This window comes from Ceratotherium simum, chromosome 12, assembly GCF_057802395.1.
Source record: "Ceratotherium simum simum isolate JZ-2026a chromosome 12, ASM5780239v1, whole genome shotgun sequence".
Taxonomy (NCBI): domain Eukaryota; kingdom Metazoa; phylum Chordata; class Mammalia; order Perissodactyla; family Rhinocerotidae; genus Ceratotherium; species Ceratotherium simum.
The window spans coordinates 40,958,878-40,984,321 of record NC_141911.1 but is presented as its reverse complement, the minus strand read 5'-3'; the positions used below and the strand labels follow the sequence as shown (position 1 = coordinate 40,984,321).

Below are 25,444 nucleotides of genomic sequence, written 5' to 3'. Positions count from 1 at the left end.
AGGGTATTTTGCAGGTGATCATCCATCTAAATTAGGGTATTTCTGTGTTACAGCTTTGGCATATCTTAGGACCTTGGAGTCCTGCTGTGTCCCCTGTATCCTGATGCCAGAAGGGAGATAGGAGAGAGCTGAGGATTATCCAGGAAATTTTTTGTGGGTCAGGCCTGAAAGTGCCCCCACATTCTTGGGCCAGCACTCAAATCATGTAGCACTAACGGATTGCAGGGAGTTGCTAAATGATAGTGTAGTTGTGTCCTAGGAGGAAAAGGAAATTGGTTTGGTGAGCTACTAACCTGTCTGCCACATTAAATGCTTAAAATTTATGTCCATGTGTGGGAGTGCCTTGACCAGATCAGGAAAATCATTCTTATGTTGAGAAAATTTATGATCTGTAGATTAATATGAAAACTTATGAATTCTTAAGTTTGATTCTTTTTCTTTTTGTGAGGAGGATCAGCCCTGTGCTAACATCTGCCAATCCTCTTTTTTTGCTGAGGAAGACTGGCACTGGGCTAACATCAGTGCCCATCTTCCTCCACTTTATATGGGACACCGCCACAGCATGGCTTGCCAAGTGGTGCATCGGTGCACTCCCGGGATCCGAACCGGCAAACCCTGGGCCGCCGCAGCGGCCCGTGCGCACTTAACTGCTTGCACCACCGGGCCAGGCCCCAGTTTGATACTTTTAATGACTTGACCCATGGTGTTGGTGACCATGAACCCAACGGTTAGATCTCTGGTGTTGGTCACTTTAATCTTGTCCTCTTTGTGAGGGTGACTGGGGAAAATTGATCAATTAGAAATAAGGATGTTTTGTAGGAATATGTTTCGTGAACTTACCAGAATTTAAACAGAAAATAGAATTCAAATTAATTGGGCTACTTGTATGTAGTTAATTGAGTGATATTTAAAGACTAGGATTTTTATATTCTTTGTGGAGTTCATTTGTTTGTTACTTCTTTCCCTAATAGCCGTGAAAATTTAGATTTGATTTAGGTAGAAAAACATTTTGAATTTAAACCTAAGAAAAAAAGATTAAAAAAAAAAATCTTTATGATCAGACTTAAAAATTACAGTTTTGTTTGTCTTGTCTGGAGATATTATGTGTGTGTTATCTTGGTATAACCTAGTAAAGTTGGCCGGCCCTGTGGCTTGGTGGTTAAGTGCGCGCTCTGCAATGCTGGTGGCCCGGGTTCGGATCCCGGGTGTGCATCAAGGCACCACTTCTCCGTCCATCCTGAGGCTGAGTCCCACATACAGCAACTAGAAGGATGTGCAGCTATGACATACAACTATCTACTGGGGCTTTGGGGGGAAAAATAAAATAAATAAAATCTAAAAAAAAAAAAAAAAATAACCTAGTAAAGTTAATCTGCTAGTTTCTCACAGATTCAGCAACTGTGACACATTCTGTACGCTCTTAAGTTTTGCTTGTGAGATAACCAATTTGATTGAAACAGAAATTTTTGAGAATTTAAGAAGAATTAATGTACTATGAACCTGTTTTTAGTATACATGTGTATTTTAAAAACCATTGTATACGTGAACATATTTTAATTTTGTTTCTTAGTATACACATTCAGATGTTATTTATGTGAATTTTTAACTATTCAAAATAACACGGTAATTTGCCTAGGACCGAGCACATAGGATTGGACAAACCAAGACTGTCAGAGTGTTCCGATTTATAACTGATAACACTGTAGAAGAAAGAATAGTGGAGCGTGCTGAGATGAAACTCAGATTGGATTCAATAGTCATTCAACAAGGTGAGCCTTAAAACTTTAAAAACGTACCAAGTTGGATTGATACATGTTTTTTCCCTGGATTTTTGAGGAGATTCTCACTACTAAGCACCTGCTGACTCAAGCTAGCAGCCAACAATATTTATATTCTACAGATAGTGAGCTTTAGTTTTGTTGTTAAGAGGGTGGGTTTGGGCTCAGGAAGGTTGAAGTTTTAATATTGACTCTGCCAGTTAGCAATTCTTTTACACTATCTGTTTCTGCATCTATTAAATAGGCATAAAGGGAGCTACTGTTTAGGATTTTTAAGGATTAAAGGTGATAATGTATAAAATACCCAGTATTCAGTGTGGTACAGATTAAATAGAGCTGTGGTCTGTGTGATTTACGTGTCCTAAGTACTCTATTGATTACTCTGGGGGATACTGAAGAAATAAAAAGTATACTCAAAGAATCTGATTTTATTCTTTTTTTCTAGTCTGCAATTTACTGAGCATCCCCCACCAGATGCCAGACACTGTTCTTAGTGCTAAGAATACAGTGGTGAATGAAACTGACAAGTGTTCTTGTTTTAGAGGAGTTTATAGTTTAGTGAGAGGGAGACACAGAATAAACATTTATGTAAATCGGACTAGAGAGTGAGAGTGGGATTTTATTTTGGATTGATTGAAGGAAATGTCAAGTTCTCATGTCAGAGTAGCTTTAAAGGAAGACGGTTATGTTCTCATGAAACTCACAATAAAGTTAGCGATGGGACTTGTAAAATGGAAAAATGGAAGAAACCCTTGATAACCTCAAGCCCACATTGGTTTCTTTCCTTCTCAAATTGCATCATGAATGTATACTTTTTATCTGTAAAGCTGAGAATGTATACTGTTAGACTGTTCCTGGTTATTCCATGTATGTGTCTTGGTTTTGTCAACCGGTCTCTTAGTATCCGTCCTTGTATGTAAGGGAATATTACGTTTCTTTGATATCCCATAGTGCCAACCATAGTGTTAGCCACATGTTTGAATACATGAAGACAGTTAACACTTGCTTATTATTCGTTGTTTTCGTTAATAATTGCTTAACATTGAGTGCTTACTTTGTGCCAAGCAATGTGCTAAATACTTTACATCCCTTATCTCCTTTAGTCTTCATGGTAGTTGGAGATTGGCATCAGAGGTAGAGGCAAGTCACTTGTCCGTCTCTGTTAACTATGAGAGTGAAGTGTTTAATGAGAAAAGTTACTGGGGACTTCTGGGGCTTGCCCAACAGTGAGGTTTCTCATGGATGACGTAATGGCTAGTTTTTTTCTCCTTCATATTCACCCATGTTTTTAGAAAAACACCTGCCTTGTGGTTCTTGTTCTCAATTATTCTCGTGTGTGAAACATTAAGATTAAAAAAATATTCATTTACAATCAACTTAGAAAAGCTGTTTGTCTTTTGACTTAATTTTTTTTTTAGTATTTACTGGGGCAAATTTCAGAGCAAAATTTTGTGCTGGTAGTTTTGTTAACCTCATTTGTAGACACATTAGTTGAACAGCAAGTGCATATCTCATGTGCATACCTCTGCGTTACTGTCTTATGGACTAAGGGACATAATTAAAAATCAGAGAATACACAGAAGCACTTTTATGTCTGAAAAGCTCCCTTCTTGTCCAACAGGGAAGTAGTTTCTGTATACCTAGGAACGTTTTGATTGCAGTGAGACAGCTTTCAGTCCAAAGAAATATGTTCTGTGGATGTATTCTAATTTTGAACATAACAGATGTTTGGTTGTGCATTCTCTTAGGTATCCAAAACCACGATAAAAGTAGTTAATGAAGTTGTAGAAAACAACTTGAATCTTTATCTACTCATTACAAGTTAGTTGGAGTACGAAAATTGAAGCTTTATGTGAATGGCCTTTGAGGATGGAAACAATTCTTTGTGGTATTTTGTTTTTATGCCTGTATTTTTGGAAACAGATCGTAGGGTTGGCCAAATTCCTGCCAGTGGAAGATCTTAATTAGTTTTCTGGTGTTGGATTTGTTCTATGATCAAAATAAGCTTTCAACAGTTTTCAGTTCTTAAGATTAGAAAGTTTTCAGAAATGATGTATATTTCAGTCCTTACATAAAAATTGGCATTATGAAGGTTTTTTGTACTTCAATTTTCTAAGTAGAAAAAGTCGATTTGGGAGTATTAGTATGTTAACATCTTTCTGCTTATCAGAAATTTTTTGTTTATAGTGCTCTCATCTGTTAACACTTGAAAAAAAATCTTGCTAGTATCAATTTTCACATACACGAAATTACTGTTATTCACCTCATACAAAAATATTTTTTGTGTGTGTGAGGGAGATCAGCCCTGTGCTAACATCTGCCAATCCTCCTTTTTTTTTTTTTTTTTTTTGCTGAGGAAGACTGGCCCTGTGCCCATCTTCCTCTACTTCATATGGGACGCTGCCACAGCATGGCTTTCCAAGTGGTGCGTCAGTGCACGCCTGGGGCGAACCGGCGAACCCCAGGCCGCCGCAGCGGAGCACGCGCACTTAACCACTTGTGCCACCGGGCGGGCCCCCGAGACTATATTTTATTGAAACAGTATGCAACAGTGTCATTACATATTACGCTTTAGGAATATTTCAAAGCCTCCAACAGAAAATTTGGCATTAAATTTTATGTAAAAATGAAAGCAGATGTGAATAAAGAGAAGTGATTGATGTTTGAGGCAAAATGACACAGTTATTACATCTAACATTTAAAATTCCAAGTTTCCAGTAAAATAAAGTTTAACAGTATACAACATAATCTTTTTTCAGGAAGACTTGTGGATCAGAATCTGAACAAAATTGGGAAAGATGAAATGCTTCAAATGATTAGACATGGGGCAACACATGTATTTGCTTCCAAGGAAAGTGAGATTACTGATGAGGATATTGATGGTATTTTGGAAAGAGGTGCAAAGAAGGTGAGATGTAGATTAAATGATGATGTTTTTAATATATAAAATACTTTAAACCAAAACTGAGGAAATATTTGTTATGTGGATTATAAAAAGAAGCTTTTGTGTACTGTAAAGCCTAATGCATTTTGACTACTGTTCTTGTGCTTTTTTTCTATTCTCAATCTAATAAGGTGTTCCTTTTGTTCCCTAGACTGCAGAGATGAATGAAAAGCTCTCCAAGATGGGTGAAAGCTCACTTAGAAACTTTACCATGGATACAGAGTCAAGTGTTTATAACTTTGAAGGGGAAGATTATAGAGAAAAACAAAAGGTAATTTAGAAAGAGTTTTTGGTTACTTGAAGGCTTTATTTTACTTGAAACTTGGAATTTTTAAGTGTTAGGTATAATGCTTTGTAAGTTTGTCTCAAACAGCAGTCATTTCTATTTATTCACATCTAAATTATTTTCATTTTTATGTTAAATTTAATGCTAAAATTTTCAGTTGGTAAGCTCTGAAATGTTTTAGAAGTTTATGTAATGAAGCTTACTGTACACCATTCAGTATATTGTGAAATATACTGAAATATATTGTGTGGGGTGAATACAGTAATTTGAGATAGTTGAAAATTAAAATTATTGACAAGAAAATTGTCACATTATTAGATTTTTTTTTTTTTTTTGTGGGGAAGATCAGCCCTGAGCTAACATCCGTGCTAATCCCCCTCTTTTTGCTGAGGAAGACGGGCTCTGAGCTAACATCTATTGCCAGTCCTCCTTCTTTTTTTCCCCCAAAGCCCCAGTAGATAGTTGTATGTCATAGTTGCACGTCCTTCTAATTGCTCTATGTGGGACGCAGCCTCAGCATGGCCGGAGAAGCGGTGTGTCTGTGCGCGCCCGGGATCCGAACCCCGGGCCACCAGTAGCGGAGCGTGTGCACTCAACCGCTAAGCCACGGGGCCGACCCCTAGATTTTTTTTAACGGCAGAGAAATGACTGGTAATAATTAAAGGAAAAAATTTCCCAATTTCGTAAGTAATACTTGGAATTTTAGAGAAATTAGAAAATTTCTACAGGGTAGAAGAAAAAATAATTCTAGTGTTTTTCTTGTTAACATTTAGACATGTATATCGTCCACATTTTTTCTAGGCTAAATATATACATCTGCGTTTTTCTCCTAATTTGTGTTGTAGCATACATTCTGTAGCATTTTTTTTTTCACCCAACAGAATTATTAATTTGGTCAAAAAATACTTATTGAATGCCTGTGCTATTCACTAGACACTGTCTTATATGTTACAGTGTTGAGGAAAATATTGCAGTCCCTACCCTCGTAGAGCTTATTAGTCCAGGATTTTATGAATATCTTTCCATTTACAAACAGTTGTAATGATGTGCCTAGTGTGTGTTGTATTCAGGTAAGATTTGTGACTGTATATAATAAAAGTTGCTGATTTGATTTGTTTCCCATTTGCTAGATTGCATTCACAGAGTGGATTGAACCACCTAAACGAGAAAGAAAAGCCAACTATGCTGTTGATGCCTATTTCAGGGAAGCGCTTCGTGTCAGTGAACCTAAAGCACCCAAGGTGAGTTGACGGAGGACAAAAGTTTCTAAAGATATTGGAAATGTAAATTATTTTTCTTCTCATATTCTTGCAATAAAAACAGATTGAGAATGACATTTTATCTGATTTCTAATAGTGTACCTCCTTGAGATTGTAGTTGTTAAAAGTTTTCTAAAAATTAGTTTTGAATCTATGCATTTAAAATTTGATTAATGTTCAGTTTTATTAAAAGATACATTCAGTTGCTTAGAGAATTAGTTGCTATGGTTTATGGAATAAAGAAGATTAGGGGTAGATTTAAAGCAAAATAGTTTCTTCTTTATGGACAGTACTACTTTTATTTTTCTTTAGGCTCCTCGACCTCCCAAACAACCCAATGTTCAGGATTTCCAGTTCTTTCCTCCACGTTTATTTGAATTATTGGAAAAAGAAATTCTATATTACAGAAAAACTATTGGATACAAGGTAATAGAAATAATACTTTGTTCATAATTAATCTGGTTTGTGTTTAACTTAAGACAAATACAGGATATTGGTATGTTTTCTTTTATGGTTGGATTAAAATTTATGAAATGTCATTTAATTGGTTAGGAATTCAGTCTATCACATACTTTCTAAAATTTACTGATTGAGGACATAAATATTTTTTTTAGGTACCTCGAAATCCTGACCTACCAAATGCAGCACAGGCACAAAAAGAAGAACAGCTCAAAATTGATGAAGCTGAACCTCTTAATGATGAAGAGTTAGAGGAAAAAGAGAAGCTTCTAACACAGGTATAGCCTTCAATCAACGCAAAATTGAGTAACCGATATTTTGTAAGGTACTATGTTAGGTTGTGTTGCCGTATACAAAGAAGTAACAAGTTCTTGCTTTCAAAAATGGAATAATTGGAGACGATAAAGCATGGGCATATGGGTAAATGCTACATTTTGATTGTTAGTAGCTGCTGAGGTAGTTAAGAAAGATTATAGATTTGCACTGGCGTTGACAGAGTGGGTATCCTTTTGATCACCATTCTGTTTTCATCTTTCTTTTCCTGTGAATCTTTCACATTGCTACTGAGTTACAATTCTGAGTTACATATCTTTGCTTGGTACTTTTTTGTTTAACATCCTTTAGGGTTCAATAAAGGCCTTTCAGAATCTGACCGTAACCTACCTTTAAATAAGCTTCATTTTCCTGCCATTTTCCCACTTTCTTCTATCTCTACTCCTTAGCCTCTGTTCATTCTTCCTGGCAAACTCCTACTAATCCTTCAAAGCTCAGCAAAAATGTCACCTTTTCAGGCAGCATTCCTTACTCTCTTCCACTCAGATTTAATTGCTTGGGTATCTAAGTGATGTAATGCTAAAAGTGCATATCTATGTACATGAAAAGTTACCACTTTAAAAGAACTTAATTAAAACAAGATAAACCAGGAGTGACTGAAAATTATTTTCTGTAATACTTAGAAGCATTGGTAAAGTATGATAGTGTCTTTTCCAAGTTCAGTGTGCTGTGATTAAATATTGTTTCTATTGCTTTGAAGGGATTTACCAATTGGAATAAGAGAGATTTTAACCAATTTATCAAAGCTAATGAGAAGTGGGGTCGTGATGATATTGAAAATATAGCAAGAGAAGTAGAAGGAAAAACTCCGGAAGAAGTCATTGAATACTCAGGTAATTCTTTTATTATTGTAACAGGTCTAAGAATATTCTCAGGCTTTTGGAGAGCTGCTGGAAATATTTTCTTGCTCTGAATTATGTTTTGATAAGCTAAATTTTGCCACAACGTAGTGCCTTATTTTTTTCTGTGTTTTTAAAAAATTGAGTTAGAAAATGTCCCCTTCTTAAAAACGGCATAATTTTTAAGTTTTTTTACCCTAGGTAACTAACTATAGGTCACTGAATAATGGTGCTTTCATTTTTATTTCATTTCTCTCCCTAACTTCTCAAGAATTATGTGCCTATTTCCTGAAGTCAGTTGGATTGTCAGGTGTATATGTGTAGTTGTGCTGTGATGAACCTGCTTAGAATTTCAAAATAGCAGAAATTTAAGAGTTGAGAGATACTTAAATCATCTAGTTCATCTCATTTTTTTATAGTTAATGAAACTGGGAAATTTTAAATGACTTACTTTGTAGTAGTAGATGTGGAAGAAATGGAAACATTTCTTAATCCTTAGCAAGTAGAATAAGAGCATTTGCGATAAGTTATATTTCTCCCCTTTGCTCCACTCATCCTGTCTGTCTTACTTTTACTCTTTTACAGCTGTGTTCTGGGAAAGATGCAATGAGCTCCAGGACATAGAGAAGATAATGGCTCAGATTGAAAGGGGAGAGGCAAGAATTCAGAGAAGAATTAGTATCAAAAAAGCACTTGACACGAAGGTACTTTGTGTATTAATAAATATGATAGTTAATAAAATAACTCCTACCTGTGAATATGAGAGTTAAAGTAACTTTATAAAGGAAAAGAATGATGGTTTAGAATTAAAGTTTTCTTCAAAGAAAAACATTCAAAAGTTATAGGTATTCTCAACAGAATTTACCTCAGTATTTCAGTTGATATATCTGGGTCAGAGGCACTAGGATTAGCTCTTTCCTATGTAGTATCAGAAAGTCTGAGTATATATTTCTCTTTAGAATAATAAGGACTATGAAGTTGTTTCAGGATAGCGATTATATAATATAATTGAGGTGCTTTTGGTACAAAATTCTGACTAGAAATACAACAATTTTAGCTAATTTTACTAAAGCTGAATTTGAAGTATAAATTATGTAGGATTTATATTTTATATAATATAAAATCTGACTTTGATAGATTGGACGGTACAAAGCACCTTTTCATCAGCTGAGAATATCATATGGTACTAACAAAGGAAAAAACTATACTGAAGAAGAGGATCGTTTTCTGATCTGTATGCTTCACAAGCTGGGATTCGACAAAGAAAATGTTTATGATGAATTGCGACAGTGTATTCGAAACTCTCCTCAGTTCAGATTTGACTGGTTTCTTAAATCTAGAACTGCAATGGTGAGTGCTTTGTGGCCTTTTTGTGTAATGTAGCAAACGGTTACAGAGTAAGTATATTTTTTAGTTTCTTCAAGGTAACTTTTTAAATTTTATTAAGAGAAGATTGTGGTTCCATTCTATCTTTTTTTGTGTGTGTGTTAGGAAGATTAGCCCTAAGCTAACATCTGTCGCCAATCCTCCTCTTTTTACTAAGGAAGATTGGCCCTGGGCTAACATCCATGCCCATCTTCCTCTACTTTATATGGGATGCTGCCACAGCATGGCTTGATAAGCAGTGCGTTGGTCTGTGCCCAGGATCCGAACCTGTGAACCCCGGGCCGCAGAAGAGGAGCACACAAACTTAACCACTACGACACTGGGCTGGCCCCCCATTCTTTTTGAAGTTAATTTTTGTTACAGTATTGGTAGTATCATAGGTTAAATCAATTCCTTAGAAAACAGTTCATGTCCACAGTTAAAGATCTAATATCATAGGCAACTGAAAAAGGTTATTGGTCCCATCCTTTAATATCACGTCTTTTTTTTTTTTTTAGAGAACTTAAGCAGGTTTTTATTTATTTATTAACATTTTATTTTTTTTATTGCGGTAGCGCTGGTTTATAACATTATGTAAATTTCAGGTGTACATCATTATACTTCTATTTCTGCATAGATTACATCATGTTCACCACCCAATGACTAGTTACAATCCATCACCACACACATCACATGTCTTTTAACATCACTATATGATAGGGCTAGTTTTTGATATTAAATTTAATCAGGTTCTAAGTAGGAGGAAATGTCACCATCAGTTTCAACTTCTGAATGGGATGATTAGAATGTAAAATTTGCTCAGTTCAGAGTTTTGATTTTGTAAATGAACAGGTTTTGATAAAGAGAGGACTTAACTGCACTCAGGCAGCTGCCCATAAGAATGCTGAGTCTGGGCTATTGTAAAATAGCTTAATGTAGTAAAACTCTCTTTGTACTGATTTAATGCTGGGTTTTGTTTTAATTCCCAATATCTGGCTATTTCTGATGAGGAAGTTCTGTTTCTAATGGCCTAGAATTAGAATCCAGAAAAGTTGAGCTTTGATGAATTGCTCTTTTTCTTATGTATTTTATCACCTTTGAACTTTTCACTTTGTCTTGAGTTCTGCAGGATGGTGATAATGCCAAAAAAGTTCTGTAGTCTTTTAAGTTTGGGATCTAAAGTTTAAACATTTTCTATTTATAAGATTTTCATCTGTGTTTAAAGTATATTGTCACTCTGGAGGATGCGGGATAGTGTGCAGTCTTGTGTTTGACCACTGAAGGATTTTTGTTTTTGTTTTTGTTTTTTTCAGGAAACATCAGAGGGGATGGGGGGGCACTAGTGTTCTCTGAAACCCTGGTTTGGGAAATGTTGCCCTACAAATGCACTGTAAATGTGTACTTCGAGGAAAGACAGATTCAGTTGCTGTGAACTCTACCTTATGTCTTTTTAAGTAGGAACAACTTATATAGTTAATAAGGAAGAATGATTTTGTAGTGAGGGAAGCAAGATGCAGTGTCCCATTGATTTACTAGTACAATACCGTGGTCTAAAACTGAGCGTTACTTCCTAACGTGTTTCATGTTAAGGCACGTATAAAAAATGTTAATATATGTATGGCCCCCTGTGATAAACATTGAGGCATAATTCTTGCCTGAGAGCCAAGAGGGTTCATAGCTTAGCACATCTGTAACACATTCTGGCATGTGTGCCTCAGTACACCTGTTAAGGGAAAGACAGAACTTTGAGGTCGTGTACTGCCTTCTGTCTCTATATGCTATCACAAATTTTCTAGACCTTGTTTGGTGTATTCTATAAAAATTCTACAAAATAGAATTTAAATGATTTTGTCATGATTGTGTAGTAGTAGTATCACTTAGTACAAGAAAAATAAAAAACAATTTTGCTCAGTAAGGAAGGGAGCTGCTAGCCAGCAGTGATTCAGATGGACTTCTTTTTTCTTCAGGGTTATCTACTACTTCTACACTGTACTTTAAATTTTTTTCTGGAGGCTGCATAGATTGCTGGAGAGAGAGAAGGTAGAACTCATCACAGATTTCCACAGCTATTTTTCCAAAATTGGGAAAGGTGGCATGTGATATCTTGACTACCATAATTCTACTGATAATGCTTTTAAGACAACGATTATGTACACCTTTATTAAAGTTAGTTCTAGTGGATTTTGACCCTCAAATATACGCACTATTAATTTTTTTAAGTTTGGATATAAATGATAGTTCTCAGGCATAGCCACTAAGTCGCAGTGTTGGATATATTATGAAATGTTCCTTTTCACTGTTTTAATTCTTAAGGAAGGATTTATGAAGAATACACAGCAGTATGGCTTTAAATAAAGAAGTAAAAACATATTTTTTTTTATCCTCATAGCATGGATTGTGTATGGAAATCAGTTCCTTTTTGCTTTGTAAAATTTTATCTCTTAGGAGTGTGTAAGTGATTTTATATTACCCTATTAAACCATACCTTTGTTTTAAAGTTGTAATCATGAACACTTGTAGAGGGAAAATACAAGGTTACCATGTAAATTTATATTTACAACTCAGGAGCTCCAGAGGAGGTGTAACACCTTAATTACCTTGATTGAAAGAGAAAACATGGAACTAGAAGAAAAAGAGAAGGCAGAGAAAAAGAAAAGAGGACCAAAGCCTTCAGTAAGTATTCCTGAATATGTAAATATTTTCTTGGAGGACTTAATTTTTTTCTTTTTAAGAATTTGAACATTACTTGGCTATCATTGATATGTTAGTCTCTTTTTTGTTTTTTTGTAAATGGTATAGCCTTGGGTAGCTTAAAGTATAGATTAAACTTGATTGCATTTTGTGGGGAAAATCACATTATGATGGTAGTCCATAGTACAGGGATTCGTGAAAATATGGGAAGGTATGTCTTGTGAATGACAAGGGCCTATACTTGACGTTGGGAATACAAGTTATAATTTTAGAATATTTAAAGAAATATTAGGAAAACAACGGCTTTTACAACCTTTGCTATTGACTTCTAGCTTTGATTTATTGTCCTAGGGATATCCTAGTAATGTGACAGCAAAAATTTTAAGAGAAGAAAGCCATTTTGTTATTAAATAATAGTTACTTTATAAAAGCATGAATAAATGAGTGTCTCTGGATAATATCTAGTTATTTATGTAACTTCACAAAATACTTCTTATTACTGTTTTGTTTTGGTAAGAGGGCATGTTATACATTTATTTGGTTTATTGATTTACTACTGCTAATTGTGAATGATTCATTTATTTCATTAGTAGCATTGAAATTTTTTTATTGTGTTAGTAAAATAAGTAGATAAGATTATTTGGAGAATTAAGATTATTCTGGGTAAGAAGATCTAATACTTGTTACTGTATAGCAGTTATTAGTAAAGTGCTACGTGTGTCTACCAATTATTTCACGTTAATATTATTCTTGTGATGGAAAGTAATCCTTCTGTTTGTTTGTAGACACAGAAACGTAAAATGGACGGAGCACCTGATGGTCGAGGAAGAAAAAAGAAGCTGAAACTATGAATACATATTTGTTTCATAATCACTAACTTTAAACCAGTAGTTCTTTAATTTACGGGTCTTCATAAGATGTACTGTACAATGCTCAATTGTTATGTCATTCAAAGACATCAGGTTCATCTGTTTACCGAGCTAGAAACATAGTATGTAGTTTCACTTTTTTAAATGCAACAGCTGTGCTGAAATTTTTTTTATCATTAACACTTGAATAATAAAATAGGCTTCATTTATTAATAAATGTTTCATTTGATTTATTTTTCTATTATAGTTCCATTTGTGAAGATTGTGACTTTTTGTTTATCAGCTATAATTTCTACACTCGTAAGGCTTAAAAACAAACAAGTTAAAAAAAAGAAAATTGCAAATAACATTTGTCCCATCACTTTTCACTTACTTGTGTAATTGTTTTAATTCACTTTGCCTTTGCAGAAATTTGGGTATCTTTGTAGTGCTATTGAGTCTCATCTGGGAAGATTATGTAAATTGCATTCTCCTTGCTTATTATGTGAGTAGGATGGGAAAAAAAGGCAAGACAAAGTCATTAAATTCTATGCATATTTCTTTCATGCTTGCTATTTCTGTAGTTGCTTCTGAGGTGAATATGCCCCATTCTGTTGGCAGAAGAATGGCCTTTTAGTTGTATAGCCAAAGACATTTAGTATTTTTTGGTTCCTTACGGTGTTGTCCCATTTTGTAAAAGGAATATTATTATTATTATTTTTAATCATTTGGTAAATATTTTGACAAATTACCTTTTGAAGCAGCCACAACTTAGAAAGATAATGTCAAAGCTAAGGTGATTTTTTTTTTTTTTAAATGACCCAGCCAAAATAAGGTGTGCATTTGTCATACTGTTAAATTGAAATTGATAACAAAGTGTATCCCCTTCCAGTTTACCTTTTTTGAGTTTTAGAGTAATTGAAAATTTTATTTTATTATATTTTAAAATAATTTCTAAATGTGAGTAGCAAGACTGACTATAATTCCAGTTTTATTTTCTATGGACAGATTTGATAAACTGGAGACCCTGAAGCAGGATTACCCAAATTGTAGTGTCAGGATTTTAGCTGTACCAGAGGCCTTTATGTGCTACACATAATTTGTATAAAGTTTTATATGTGCAAATTGGGTACATAAACAGTTCTCCATTTTTCTAAGGGAATGCAATAAATGTAGCATCGTGAATAAATATAACTTTTATAATCCTTAAGTGGTCTTTTCTTTCCATTTCTGTAATTTTCTTATATGATTTTTATTCACTTTTTTCCTTAGGACATTATCTTTTTCTCTTAATTAGATTTCTTCCTCTAAAATATCTGTCAGTTGTCATTTTCATCTGCCCACAAATAATTGAGATTTTTATTTATAATGCTGATTTCCGTTGTCATACTAATACTGCTTACTTTTCCAAAATGTAGGATTGCTGCTATCAATGTCAAGCAAAACACAGCGCTTCTGGCAAGTTGTAGAGTAATTTGAATGTATTTTGTGCTTCCCTAAATTGACCTCTATATAACCTTGGATTCTTAAAATAACAGTTATGGGTCTAATATATGCAAAGTTTGAGGAATGGTTACTTTTTTCATGAAAGGAGCTATCATTCTTAAGAGTGGTGACTGCATCTTGGAAGAAATAATTGGAAAAATATAAGGCTGAAGAAAACTTGACAGAGGTCACAAAAGAAGTGATGTTTTCAAGAAGAGAAAGCCTCATACTGGCTGGGGGTGGGGAGTGGGAGGAGGTGGAATGTGGAAATGCAAAATGAATCGCGTGTAGTGCCAGTCCTTGAGAGCTTGGGGACTCAAATGTAAAAGAAACGTAAAGGAAAACACTTGAAAAACAGATGAAAGAAACAACATCCAGATTGAGCTTTGCAATCTAGCCAACATATGAGATATTTCTATTGCACAGGTCAATTAGGCTATCACTACAGCATGTTTATCTAGAATAAAGCCAAGTTTTTACTTATCTTGTTAATTAAAGGAGAGAAAAATTATCAACCGTTTTAAAGAGGAGTTGATGGTGGAGAAGATAGACTTAACATTGGAACTCAATTTCCAATTGATTTCCTCAATTTCCAGTTGAGGAAGAGGAAACCTTTACTAGAATTTAGTTTAGAATGGTGTCTAAAGCCAGCCTAGAGGAGGCTGGGTATTTACATAGGTGACTGGGGTTACAGTGATCTGTTACTGAGAATATTTCATTTAATAATTGAGTAAGGCTCTGTATATTATTTTTGTTAGGAAGATTATATTCTGTTGGGAAGATATCCAGGTAAAACTAATAAAATATAATCATTACTTTCAACTAAAATATTTAAAATTTTAATGCTAAAACCTTGGAGAAAAAAAGATAATGGAAATTTTTCCAGTAGCAAACATTTTTTTAAAATTCAGGGTATTTCACATTCACATACTCAATTTTTTTTTTCTTGTTTAGTGAGGAAGATTGGTTGTGAGCTAACATCTGTTGCCAATCTTCCTGTTTTTTGCTTGAGGAAGATTGTTCCTGAGCTAACATCTATGCCAGTCTTCCTCTATGTATGTGGGATGCCTCCACAGCATGGCTTGATGAGCAGTGTGCACGCAGGTCCACGCCTGGGATCCAAACCTACAAACCCCGGGGCCGCCAAAGCAGAGCATGCGTACTTAACCGCTACGCTGCTGTGCCGGCCCCAAAGTGTGCTCAATTTTATAGCAGTGCTTACATAATACTTATTATAATATGTTGAAGTTTTATTAATTAGGAAATCTGAACTAAACTGCCCTAATTTAGGATAGTTGCATTTATAAGGACCTCTAAATGTTAGTCTTCCTTATAGTATACTCAGAGTGCCTTGTTATGTGTGGTAGATACATGATAGCAAAAAGTAATAAACTGGTCAATATATTAGTATTTAACACTTTTACCAATTAACCTACCAATTTGTCGATAGATTTCAAAAAACTATTTTTCTCAGAATTTATAATATTTAATTCTGTGTTCATGGAGTATTTTAAAAATAACTTATATGTTAATTTTTTTTTTTTTTTAAAGATCTGCATGTCCACAAAGTGGTAGTTGGGTTCAGGTGTAGTAACATTTTAAGGAACATTTATAAATCCCATTTCTGAGAAGCCTCCAGCCCTTAACACGGGACACCATTTTCTGTTCAGTTTTTCTGTGGGAGAATTAATTCACTGGACAGTCTCAAGTTGAAAAAGTATGAAGTTGAATCAAGTGCAAAATATTGCACTTGCTTCAGGAGAGAACACAGTTGTCCTGATTTCTATGACCATTTTAAAGGAAGGAGCAGCTCTTGGTAAGAATAATAATGGTGTAACCTGTTTCAGTTTATCTGGATCCAAAACACTGTTGCATAGGCTCTGCACTCAGATTTGTGCAGCCGAGGTTTAGAATCACTGCTTAAGGTCGGCGGTCACTCGTCACTGCTGACACGTGGCAGCAGAAGCAGTGTGGCGTTCTAATGTCCTCACCATTTACACCTCTTCCTCTTCCCTGAAACCATTTTCTCTTCTGCTTATGTCTCAGGCAGCACTCAGCACTGCGAGTTTCACTTGAAAAAACTGTCACCCTGAGTCTGATGTATTTTGAAAATTGACATCACGGTAATCCTCTCTGGGCCTTCAGCGATATGCTCTAAGACCTGCTCCTGGGAGCTTGTTAGAAATGCAGAATCTGAGGCCTCATGCCAGGCCTACTGAATTAGAATCTGTATTTTAATAAGATCCTCAAAAGTGATTCATATGCACAGAAAAATTTGAAAAGCACTGTTTTTAAAACACATTTTGCCTAAGCAAAATGAAAAGAACCCTTAATACCTATTTAACGGATATATTCAGATTAACATGACTTCACCAGGGTAACATGAATTTTTTCTTTTAGTTAAGCTGAGGAAGATCATTCAATAGTATTTCAGAGAAAATGTTTTTATCTTGAATTTTGGATATGCAGATTGTTTTACCGAGGATTTTTCTGGCGCGTTTTAATATACTAGTATTTTTAAGTCACTACATCCCAATTATGTTAGAGCATGTGATCCGAGGACCAGCAGCAGTTACCACACCTGGTTCTTGTTAAAAATACAAATTCTCCCATCACACTGCAATATGCTGAATCTGAATCTGTGGCTGTGGCCCTGAAATGTAAGCTCTCCAGGTAAATCTTCACATATACTGAGATTTGAGATGCACTGTGTTAGTACATCTCAATATACTTGTTGATTATGGTTTCCCTTTCCTTTAAACGGAATAAATGTTACAGAACTTTTGATGATGGCTTGCTTGCTTCTACTCTCAAGTTTATAAATCTAATTATGAGACTATAACAGGAAGAATGCTAAACACATGGGTAATTAAATGACACCTGAGAAACCTCATATTTTTACAGTGACTGCAAGGCATTGGTGAAGCTATAAGACCCCTCTCCTTGTTGGTCTGATGTACAAATGGTGGTTAAAGAACTAGACTTGCTGATAGAGAATGATTTTGGGGTGATTGTGTCATCTCCTTCATAGGAAGGACAACATCAAAACAGCTAAAAGTAATTCTTGGCACATTTATCTTGCTGTATATTCTGTTTTTTTTTTTTTTCCCCAAAACCCCAGTAGATAGTTGTATGTCATAGTTACACATCCTTCTAGTTGCTGTATGTGGGACGCGGCCTCAGCATGGCCAGAGAAGCGGTGCATCGGTGCGCGCCCAGGATCCGAACCCGGGCCGCCAGCAGTGGAGCGCACGCACTTAACAGCTAAGCCACGGGGCTGGCCCTCTGTTTTAAGACGTGGTTGATTTGGTTTGAAGTCAGAAACTTATGTTTCCATGTTGATGCACAGATGACAATATCTGCTTCTAGGTATGGTTAAGCTTAAGCTGTCAGAGAAGGTGCTTCAAACTTCAGCAGATAGTTTAGGCTTCTGAGGAGTCACCATAACTGTAGAGTGGAGTGACTGTCTGGTTGCTGTTACAGTTGCTTAACCAATGGGTCATTTTTCTCATCTGAGCACAAACCTTATGTCTGAGTAGAAGTGAAGTCAATAATTTGATGCAGCTCAGGAATAAGAGACCAAATGCACTCCTCAAAATGGACATGGTGCTGCTTTGAGGATCTATACCTACAATTTCTAGTCCCATTTGCTCATGAGCCTTGCCACCTGGGAACAAGTCTGGAGTGAGGACAGCTTTTCTGGAACGGTTCAGGGCAGTAATGTTGAATATTAGTGCCCCTGTTTTTATCAGCGTCTATATCTTGAGATAGAGTGAGTAACTCAGGATTGGCTCTTCTGTATTTCAAGGTTTTGTCCCCAGCAAAGGAGAGTGCGGACTGATAATATTCCAGTCTCCTCTTTCCAAATGCTCTGCATTCTCCCCTGATTGGACAGTATAAATTGTATGGATATACTACTCTCTTCTAGTTGCCACCTTTGAAAAAAAAAGACCAATTTGCTTTGAGGAAGTTGACAAAGTATGAGAAGTGATATGGGGCAGGGAAGTTGGAGGCCATTATTAAAGTGTGAGTTGTAGGACACACACCTGAAAGAGGGCAGCAGAGGACAGGCTGATACCATTAGATCCTGGCTGTCTCACTAGAGGAAGTGCTTCCTTGTCGTTTGTGGCTGAGTATCAAAATCCACGTTGCCAAATTTTCTAACTTGAATCTCTGGCTGAGCTCTATCCTAGAAGATGACATGAAATATTTGGTATTACCTTTTAAACTCTAGTATTAAAAAGTGAATGGTCCACCACTTTCTCCCTGACTGAAGCATAAACTTTTGATTTCAAGAATTACCATTAAATAAATTTATGAAACTGGCCTCAGCATATCTCATTGACCAGCCACACTGTCCACTGGTAGCAATAATATTCCCTGTTTGTCATTTTCTTTCTCCTTAAGGTAGTATGCTATTGACCATAGAGCAGATGGTTAACATAAGATCAAAAATCACATCCCAGGATTTTGAACCTGTAGAGTAGGGAGGGTGCATCAGCCAAGCAGCCATATCCCTTACGTCCTGGATTATATTTGGGAACATATCCGTCTGCTCCTGTGCGTGGGAACACCTTCGCCATGTTGCAAGTGAAAGAGTCACCTGCATTTTGAACTGGGTCTACTATTATATAACCATAGATCATTGAACCTGAAAGAAAATATGTAAGTCTGATGTCATGTTGACCATAGGGGAAGTCAGATCAGATGAGAGTCATGTGCTAAAGTGTGTTCATGAGTTTGGCGTCTGTTTTCTTTTTTTAATGCAAATCTGGTGATTGAAAGTGTTTCTGAAGAATGAAAAAATCATGGAGACCTAAAGGAGATATTTTCCAGATTTTGTCAAAAGCAGCCAATACATCCGATGCTGAATATGGGGTTTTCCTAGAATTTCCTAATTGTGAAATACTGTATGGTCATGCATCACTCAATGACAGGGATACGTTCTGAGAAATGCATCATTAGGCCCTTTCATCATTGTGCAAACATCATAGAATGTACTTCACAAACCTAGATAATATAGCCTATTACACACCGAGGCTATATGGTACTAGTCTTATGGGACCACTGTTGTAAATGTGGTCCATCATAGACTGAAATGTCGTTATGTGGTGCATGACTGTATGAGTTATTGAGATAGATGATGACATTGCTTTCTCAAGGTTTTATTTTGTTAATAAATAGGTTACTTATCCTGAAAAAATGAAAGACTTTCAAAGTCTTATTACCCAAGTCTTATTATTCTTGTGTATAAGTTCATACTGACTTAGGTTTTCTTTTACCAAGAAATGATAAAATCCAGAAGGTCACATGACCAATGGAGGCACACTTATGGATGCTGCTTCTACGGTATTTTAAATCAGAAATAGTATTGGGTCGGCCCCGTGGCTTAGCGGTTAAGTGCGCGCGCTCTGCTGCTGGCGGCCCGGGTTCGGATCCCGGGCGCGCACCGACGCACCACTTCTCCAGCCATGCTGAGGCCGCGTCCCACATACAGCAACTAGAAGGATGTGCAACTATGACATACAACTATCTACTGGGGCTTTGGGGGAAATAAATAAATAAAAATTAAAAAAAAAAAAAAAAGAAATAGTATTGAGTTTCATTTCTCATGACAACTCTGAGGATTAGTAGTAGCCACTTGGAAGACTTGGAGATTTCAGGGGTTCAGCAGAACCGGGGAACATGATTAACATGTTTGTCTTAAGTTTGGAAAGAGAGAATGATGTCACATTGTTACATAGGCCATTTATTTGCCAGCCCTGGGCTAGACATTTTGGACTGAAACGTATATGAGCTATGAACATAACTCTAGTTCTTTAAATGTAGAAGGGCCTTTAACCTCAGATAAGATCATATCAGTTCCTTCTTCAAAGCCCACAGACCCATCAGATATCCAGAGCTCCTTTTTGGAGAAGAGAAACATCTGGGTATTGAGACTGAATTCAGCTGCAACTGGGTCACTGACCTAATAGGCAGGAGGAAAAGAGACAGATATGTAAGCAAAACCAGAGTATTCAAAATAGATTTATGATTTATAAATCTAAAATGAGTTAGTAAGCGATATAGATATTTTACTCTCATACATAAAGTTATACGATCCAAGGTGCCAAGCAACACTATGAAAGTGATCCAATGATACTGTGGTTTAAAGACATGATTAATATCACCATGTTAAATATTCTGAGAATTCCTAGTACAAGTTATAAAGGATAAATATATATTATATATATATATATTGTTTTTTCTTTGCTGAGGGAGATTCGCCCCAAGCTAACATCTGTGCCAATCTTCCTCTATTTTGTGTGTGGGTCGCCACCACAGCACGGCTGCCGACAAGTGGTGTAGGTCAGTGCCTGGGAACTGAACCCGGGCTGCTGAAGTGGAGTGCGCCGAACATAGGCAGAGCATGCTGAACTTAACTACTAGGCCATGGGGCTGGCCCCTATATTATATTTTAATAAATATATATTTGAGACTATAACTTCTTGGAGAAATGACCTTCCCCGAAGAGTGAGTGCCAGTATTCCCACACTGATCCAGGATTTGCTGAGTATCTAATAAAGTTAAAGGTACTTTTCTAGTCATTGAGACAACAGTAAGGACGACTATACAAATGTTTGGTATCGCATATTGGAAAGCAGTGTGGATCTAAACTCTTTTTAATATATATGTATAAAAAACTAAGCTTTGAGAATAGGTGAGCAAGACATACACAGTTCCCTCCCTCATGGAGTTTATATTAATCTTGGGGAGACAAATGATTAATATATAAGAGTCTCTCAACCTCAGTTCTATTGACATTTTGGACCATGGAGGTAATTATTTATTGTGAGGACCTGTCCTGTGCTCTGTAGGATGTTTAGCAGCATCTCTGGCCTCTACCCACTAGATGCCAGCAATACTCCTCCTATTGTGACAACCAAAAATGTCTCCAGACATTGCCAAAGGTCTCCTGAGGGTAAAATCATCCCTGACTGAGAACCACGGGTATATCACACTTTCATGAAGTGATACACGCTATGAAGAAAAACAAAGCAGGGTTTAAAGGACTAGAGACGGTTAAGGGAGTGTGCTCTGCTGCTGGCGGCCCGGGTTCGGATCCCGGGCGCGCACAGACGCACTGCTTCTCTGGCCGTGCTGAGGCCTCGTCCCACATACAGCAACTAGAAGGATGTGCAACTATGACATACAACTATCTACTGGGGCTTTGGGGGAAAAAATAAATAAACAAAAAAAAATTGTTAAAGGACTAGAGAACAATGAGGAATAGACAAGGGCTATCCTAGACAGGATGTTTTCTGAGAGGGTCCATTTAGGCAGAGACATGAAATGAGGGAGTGAGCTTTGTGCAAATAACTGGGTAAAATTTTCAGGTAAAGAAAACAGCAAGTGCAAAGACTGTGAGGTCAGAGGAAGACAGAATTATCCAGAAACAGCAAGCTAGACCTTGCTGGCTAAAAAGGAATGAGACAGGGGTAGAGTGAGTTGAGGCTGCAAAGAGACAGGGGCCAGTGGTGTAGGGTCTTGTAGGCCATGGTGGGAGTTTGTGTTTTTATTCTGAGTGATATGAAAAATGATTGAAGAATTTTGAGTAAAAGAGTGATATCTGTGGTTGCTCAAACCAAATATTTTTTTAGATAGTCTTCAAAATTAAATTATTCCAAAATAAGTAGAGAAAACTAGCTATAAATTATTATTTCTATTTTTCTCAAAACCATATATCATTATTCACACATTCTCAAATTACTAAGATTACCGTAAAGCCTTAAATATTAAAATACTAATTAACTATGCCTTTTCTGTTGCTTAATTGTACATCTGACAAAATAAAGTGCTGGCAGCTATTATAAACTATAAAATAATATTTTGGAAACCATTTGACATACTCAAACTGAATGTGTCCTGGATTATATACTTTTAAAAGTAACCAAAACACACCAAAAAGCAACACTATATCTCTAAGTCATTCATAATGTTGAGAGAAGCAGCTCCTAGGCATAGAGTACTTTGAATATTAATTTAAAATAGGCCGATCATTTGAACTGATCTGCGTTTAATTATACAAGCTATCTTTGGCTTAGGTACATTTCTAAATCTCAACTTTTAAAAGCATTATAAAATACCACTCTGGCTTTCCAGAAAAACTCTGAATGAAAAAAAGAAAGAATTTCTTTTCTTATCCCTTTTTAGCCTAAAAAAATCCTTTGATATGATGTGTTACATTTCAAACCAATTGTTTTGGGGTAGAACATGTGTGTGGCTAGACACTCCTAAAAATATAGGGATTAAAGGGGGGAGATTTAAACAAGTGAATTGATAACTCAATACGAACTGATAAATCCAAACTAAGGGAATCCTAGAAGGCATGGATTAACTGAGGAGAAACCTTGAAATACACAGCTGTTACTAGAAAATATCCTTACCTATTGGAACCTGACGTCAAGGTCAAAGGTGATGAGATCCTTCAAGTGACAGATAGTGGGTAAAGTGTATTCTAGGTGTGGAGCATGATACATGGAATTAACTTCACTGTGTACATCCCAGAATGGTCTCAGATCTGCTAAGGTTTTTATTAAAATAATTAAACAGGTTTTGTAGCATTAACTTGACTGATTATCAGAAGAGACTATGATATGAGAACCAATATTGAAGTGAGAAAAAAAGACTGAAATGATGTGATTCTAAATAGGAAAATAAGGTAGTGGGATGGTTTATTGGTAGGCAGAGCACTGTTTCTGAGCATTCAGAGCAAGTAGACCTTATTTCTTTACCTTAAACTGTTGTGAATTCCCAATTTGTCTAATCCATGTGACTATTCACAAGCTTTTCTTTATCACTTTCCCTCCATCACTGGAAAATCCAGGATGTGAATGCCATACTTGATAACTATAGAAACTTCTTTTTCATCCCAAACTAAATCCTGTCCTGAAAACTCACTGCGAAATCTGAGATGAAACTTGAGTGCTGTGCTGGCCGGTGGAAGGTGGGTTCACTCCTCAAGAGGCTCAGTGTGAAGGTAGCATCAGGATGGTCTGCAGACATCACCCAAGAGGACAGAGAGGTACCTGGGTGGTTGGGAAAAGGATGGATCATAGACACCAGCAGTGTCTTTCCAGAGCTCAGTCACAGTGAACAGCAGCGTTACTCATCAGACACTCTCTTGTTTCAAAAAGCCTAGAGAAATCCAGCAAGGAACAAGCACCGCTTCTACAGACCACTGGTGTGTCTCTGCAGCCAATGTTTGAATTTTTGTCAAAGCTTCTGTGATCTCATGCAGATTGGTGACTTCTTTGGATGAGGCGGGGCTGTTGCTTAGAAGCTTACCTGGGTGAGACCTTACCAGCGGCCCTTGGAAGCAAACCTCCGACTTACCACCAACCTGCCTTCCTCGTTGCTGTGCATGCTGGTTGGGGATAGGGAGCCTGACCAGAGGGAAAAAGAAGAATACAGGTGATACAGGTTTACTATGAAGAGGCAGAGTTCCTCCTGGCTCTCCTTCATGAACAGGTAGGCGGTTAGCTGACTTCCTGACGTTTCTCTAAGAGGTGGCTAGAGGCCATACGGTCATCTAGCTTTGCAAAGAGTAACTGCACTCTTTTTTTTTTCATTTCAGATTCCCTTTAATCCTAGACCATGAATATGTTTGCTTTCTTAATATGATTTCAAATTGTAAAAAGCTTTTTTCTCTGGGTACTGTTTTCTGTTTTTTCCCTATTTCTTGTCCCTTTCTTTCCCGGGGACCCAGTTTGAGAAATGAATGGCACATGTCCTGCAGGATACTCCTGCCAATCTCTAAGTGTTGCAGACACCGCAGCACTGCTTCTCACCCTTAATAGTCATAAGACAAGTTAGAGGGAGTTCCTTCAAAAGTACCTGAGTGTAGTTTCTCCATAGCAGGAATGAACCTGTTAAAAAATTAACATTTGCATCCCCATTGTGCCTGGATGGTACTGGGACCTGGTGCTTGGTAAGAGAGGGAATAGTTTTAGCAGTTAGAGTGAAATTGCAGGTCACTGAGGTCTCCCCAAGGCTCCCTAAGGCTTTTTTCTTTTTTTTGAGGAAGATTAGCCCTGAGCTAACATCTGTTGCCAATCCTCCTCTTTTTGCTGAGGAAGATTGGCCCTGGGCTAACATCCGTGCCCATCTTCTTCTACTTTCTATGGGACGCCGCTACAGCATGGCTTGACAAGCCGTGCGTCAGTGCGCTCCCGGGATCTGAACCTAGGAACCTAGGGTCGCCGAAGCGAAGTGCGACTTAACCACTATGCCACTGGGCTGGCCCATGCTTTTTTCTTTTTAACTTTTTCTTTTTCCATTGCTTAAGTTTCCCATCATGGGTTGAGGTTGGCACCCACTGACAGCATGTGCAAGCACATATTTCTCTTGGGTGGTTGACTCTGCTTGGTTTCTGACTTGTGGCAGACCTCAGTCGTGGATACTTTCCTAAGAGACATACCTTTAGGAACAGAAGGCATCTTCTTGCCATTTTAGAGGCCAGGCAACCAACAAAGAAAGGTGTTAAGAATTTTGATTCTTGGTTACATTATAAATAAGTTGTAGAAGGGAAGTTTTCAAGTTTTTCATGTCTAACTCTATGTCTCTCCTGCAGTTGTCTGACCTGCTTCTCATTTGCCCCAAAGGACGCTGTAGAGAAGCTCTGGGCTCATGGTCATGCATGCAGGTGCATCTCAGCAGTGGAAATTCTGGATCAGGTGAGGCTTCCTGTTGGACTTTTACACTTGAGCCCAGCAGAACACTGCACTTCCAACATTAAGTCGTTTTGAAGAAGCTACCTAAGTCTGAGACTTTGCTTTAACTCTAAAAGAAGATAAGAAGTCTAAAAAGGCTTAAGAATAATCTTTCAAATCACTCTCCGTCAGAAGCAGTGAGCCCTGGACTAGCAGCCCGGAGAACAGAGTCCTAGTCTCTGCTCTATTGCAGCCAATGTGATGCTGGGGAAAATAATTTGCTTAAATTGAATATGAACTCACCATTTTAAAGCACTTTTGCCTGTATATTTCAGCTAAATCAACCAGAGCCTCAGTTTTCTCCGCTTCCATGGTTTTTTGTATAACTCCCTACCTACCAGCTACATGTATATGCTCATCCACAAATCACAAGCACTTCGATGCATGCTCTACTTTTTATGGCGCA

General features: G+C 36.9%; 1 protein-coding gene and 1 pseudogene across 1 annotated transcript in view; one reads left to right on the top strand and one right to left on the bottom strand.

Annotated features, from left to right (window-relative positions):
- SMARCA5 (SNF2 related chromatin remodeling ATPase 5) overlaps positions 1 to 14,012 on the top strand; it is a 41,858-nt gene extending 27,846 nt beyond the window's left edge. Inside the window, exons 14-24 of the mRNA XM_087437575.1 lie at positions 1,637 to 1,769; positions 4,538 to 4,686; positions 4,874 to 4,993; positions 6,139 to 6,249; positions 6,580 to 6,693; positions 6,882 to 7,004; positions 7,760 to 7,892; positions 8,484 to 8,602; positions 9,036 to 9,248; positions 11,829 to 11,936; positions 12,740 to 14,012. Of these exons, the coding sequence (XP_087293701.1) occupies positions 1,637 to 1,769; positions 4,538 to 4,686; positions 4,874 to 4,993; positions 6,139 to 6,249; positions 6,580 to 6,693; positions 6,882 to 7,004; positions 7,760 to 7,892; positions 8,484 to 8,602; positions 9,036 to 9,248; positions 11,829 to 11,936; positions 12,740 to 12,805 (1,389 nt within the window). The 3' untranslated portion in view covers positions 12,806 to 14,012. The remainder of the gene's footprint in view (positions 1 to 1,636; positions 1,770 to 4,537; positions 4,687 to 4,873; positions 4,994 to 6,138; positions 6,250 to 6,579; positions 6,694 to 6,881; positions 7,005 to 7,759; positions 7,893 to 8,483; positions 8,603 to 9,035; positions 9,249 to 11,828; positions 11,937 to 12,739) is intronic.
- Positions 14,013 to 18,090: 4,078 nt separating this feature from the next.
- LOC147915838 (FRAS1-related extracellular matrix protein 2-like) lies at positions 18,091 to 24,765 on the bottom strand (annotated as a pseudogene).
- Between the last annotated feature and the right edge of the window lie 679 nt (positions 24,766 to 25,444).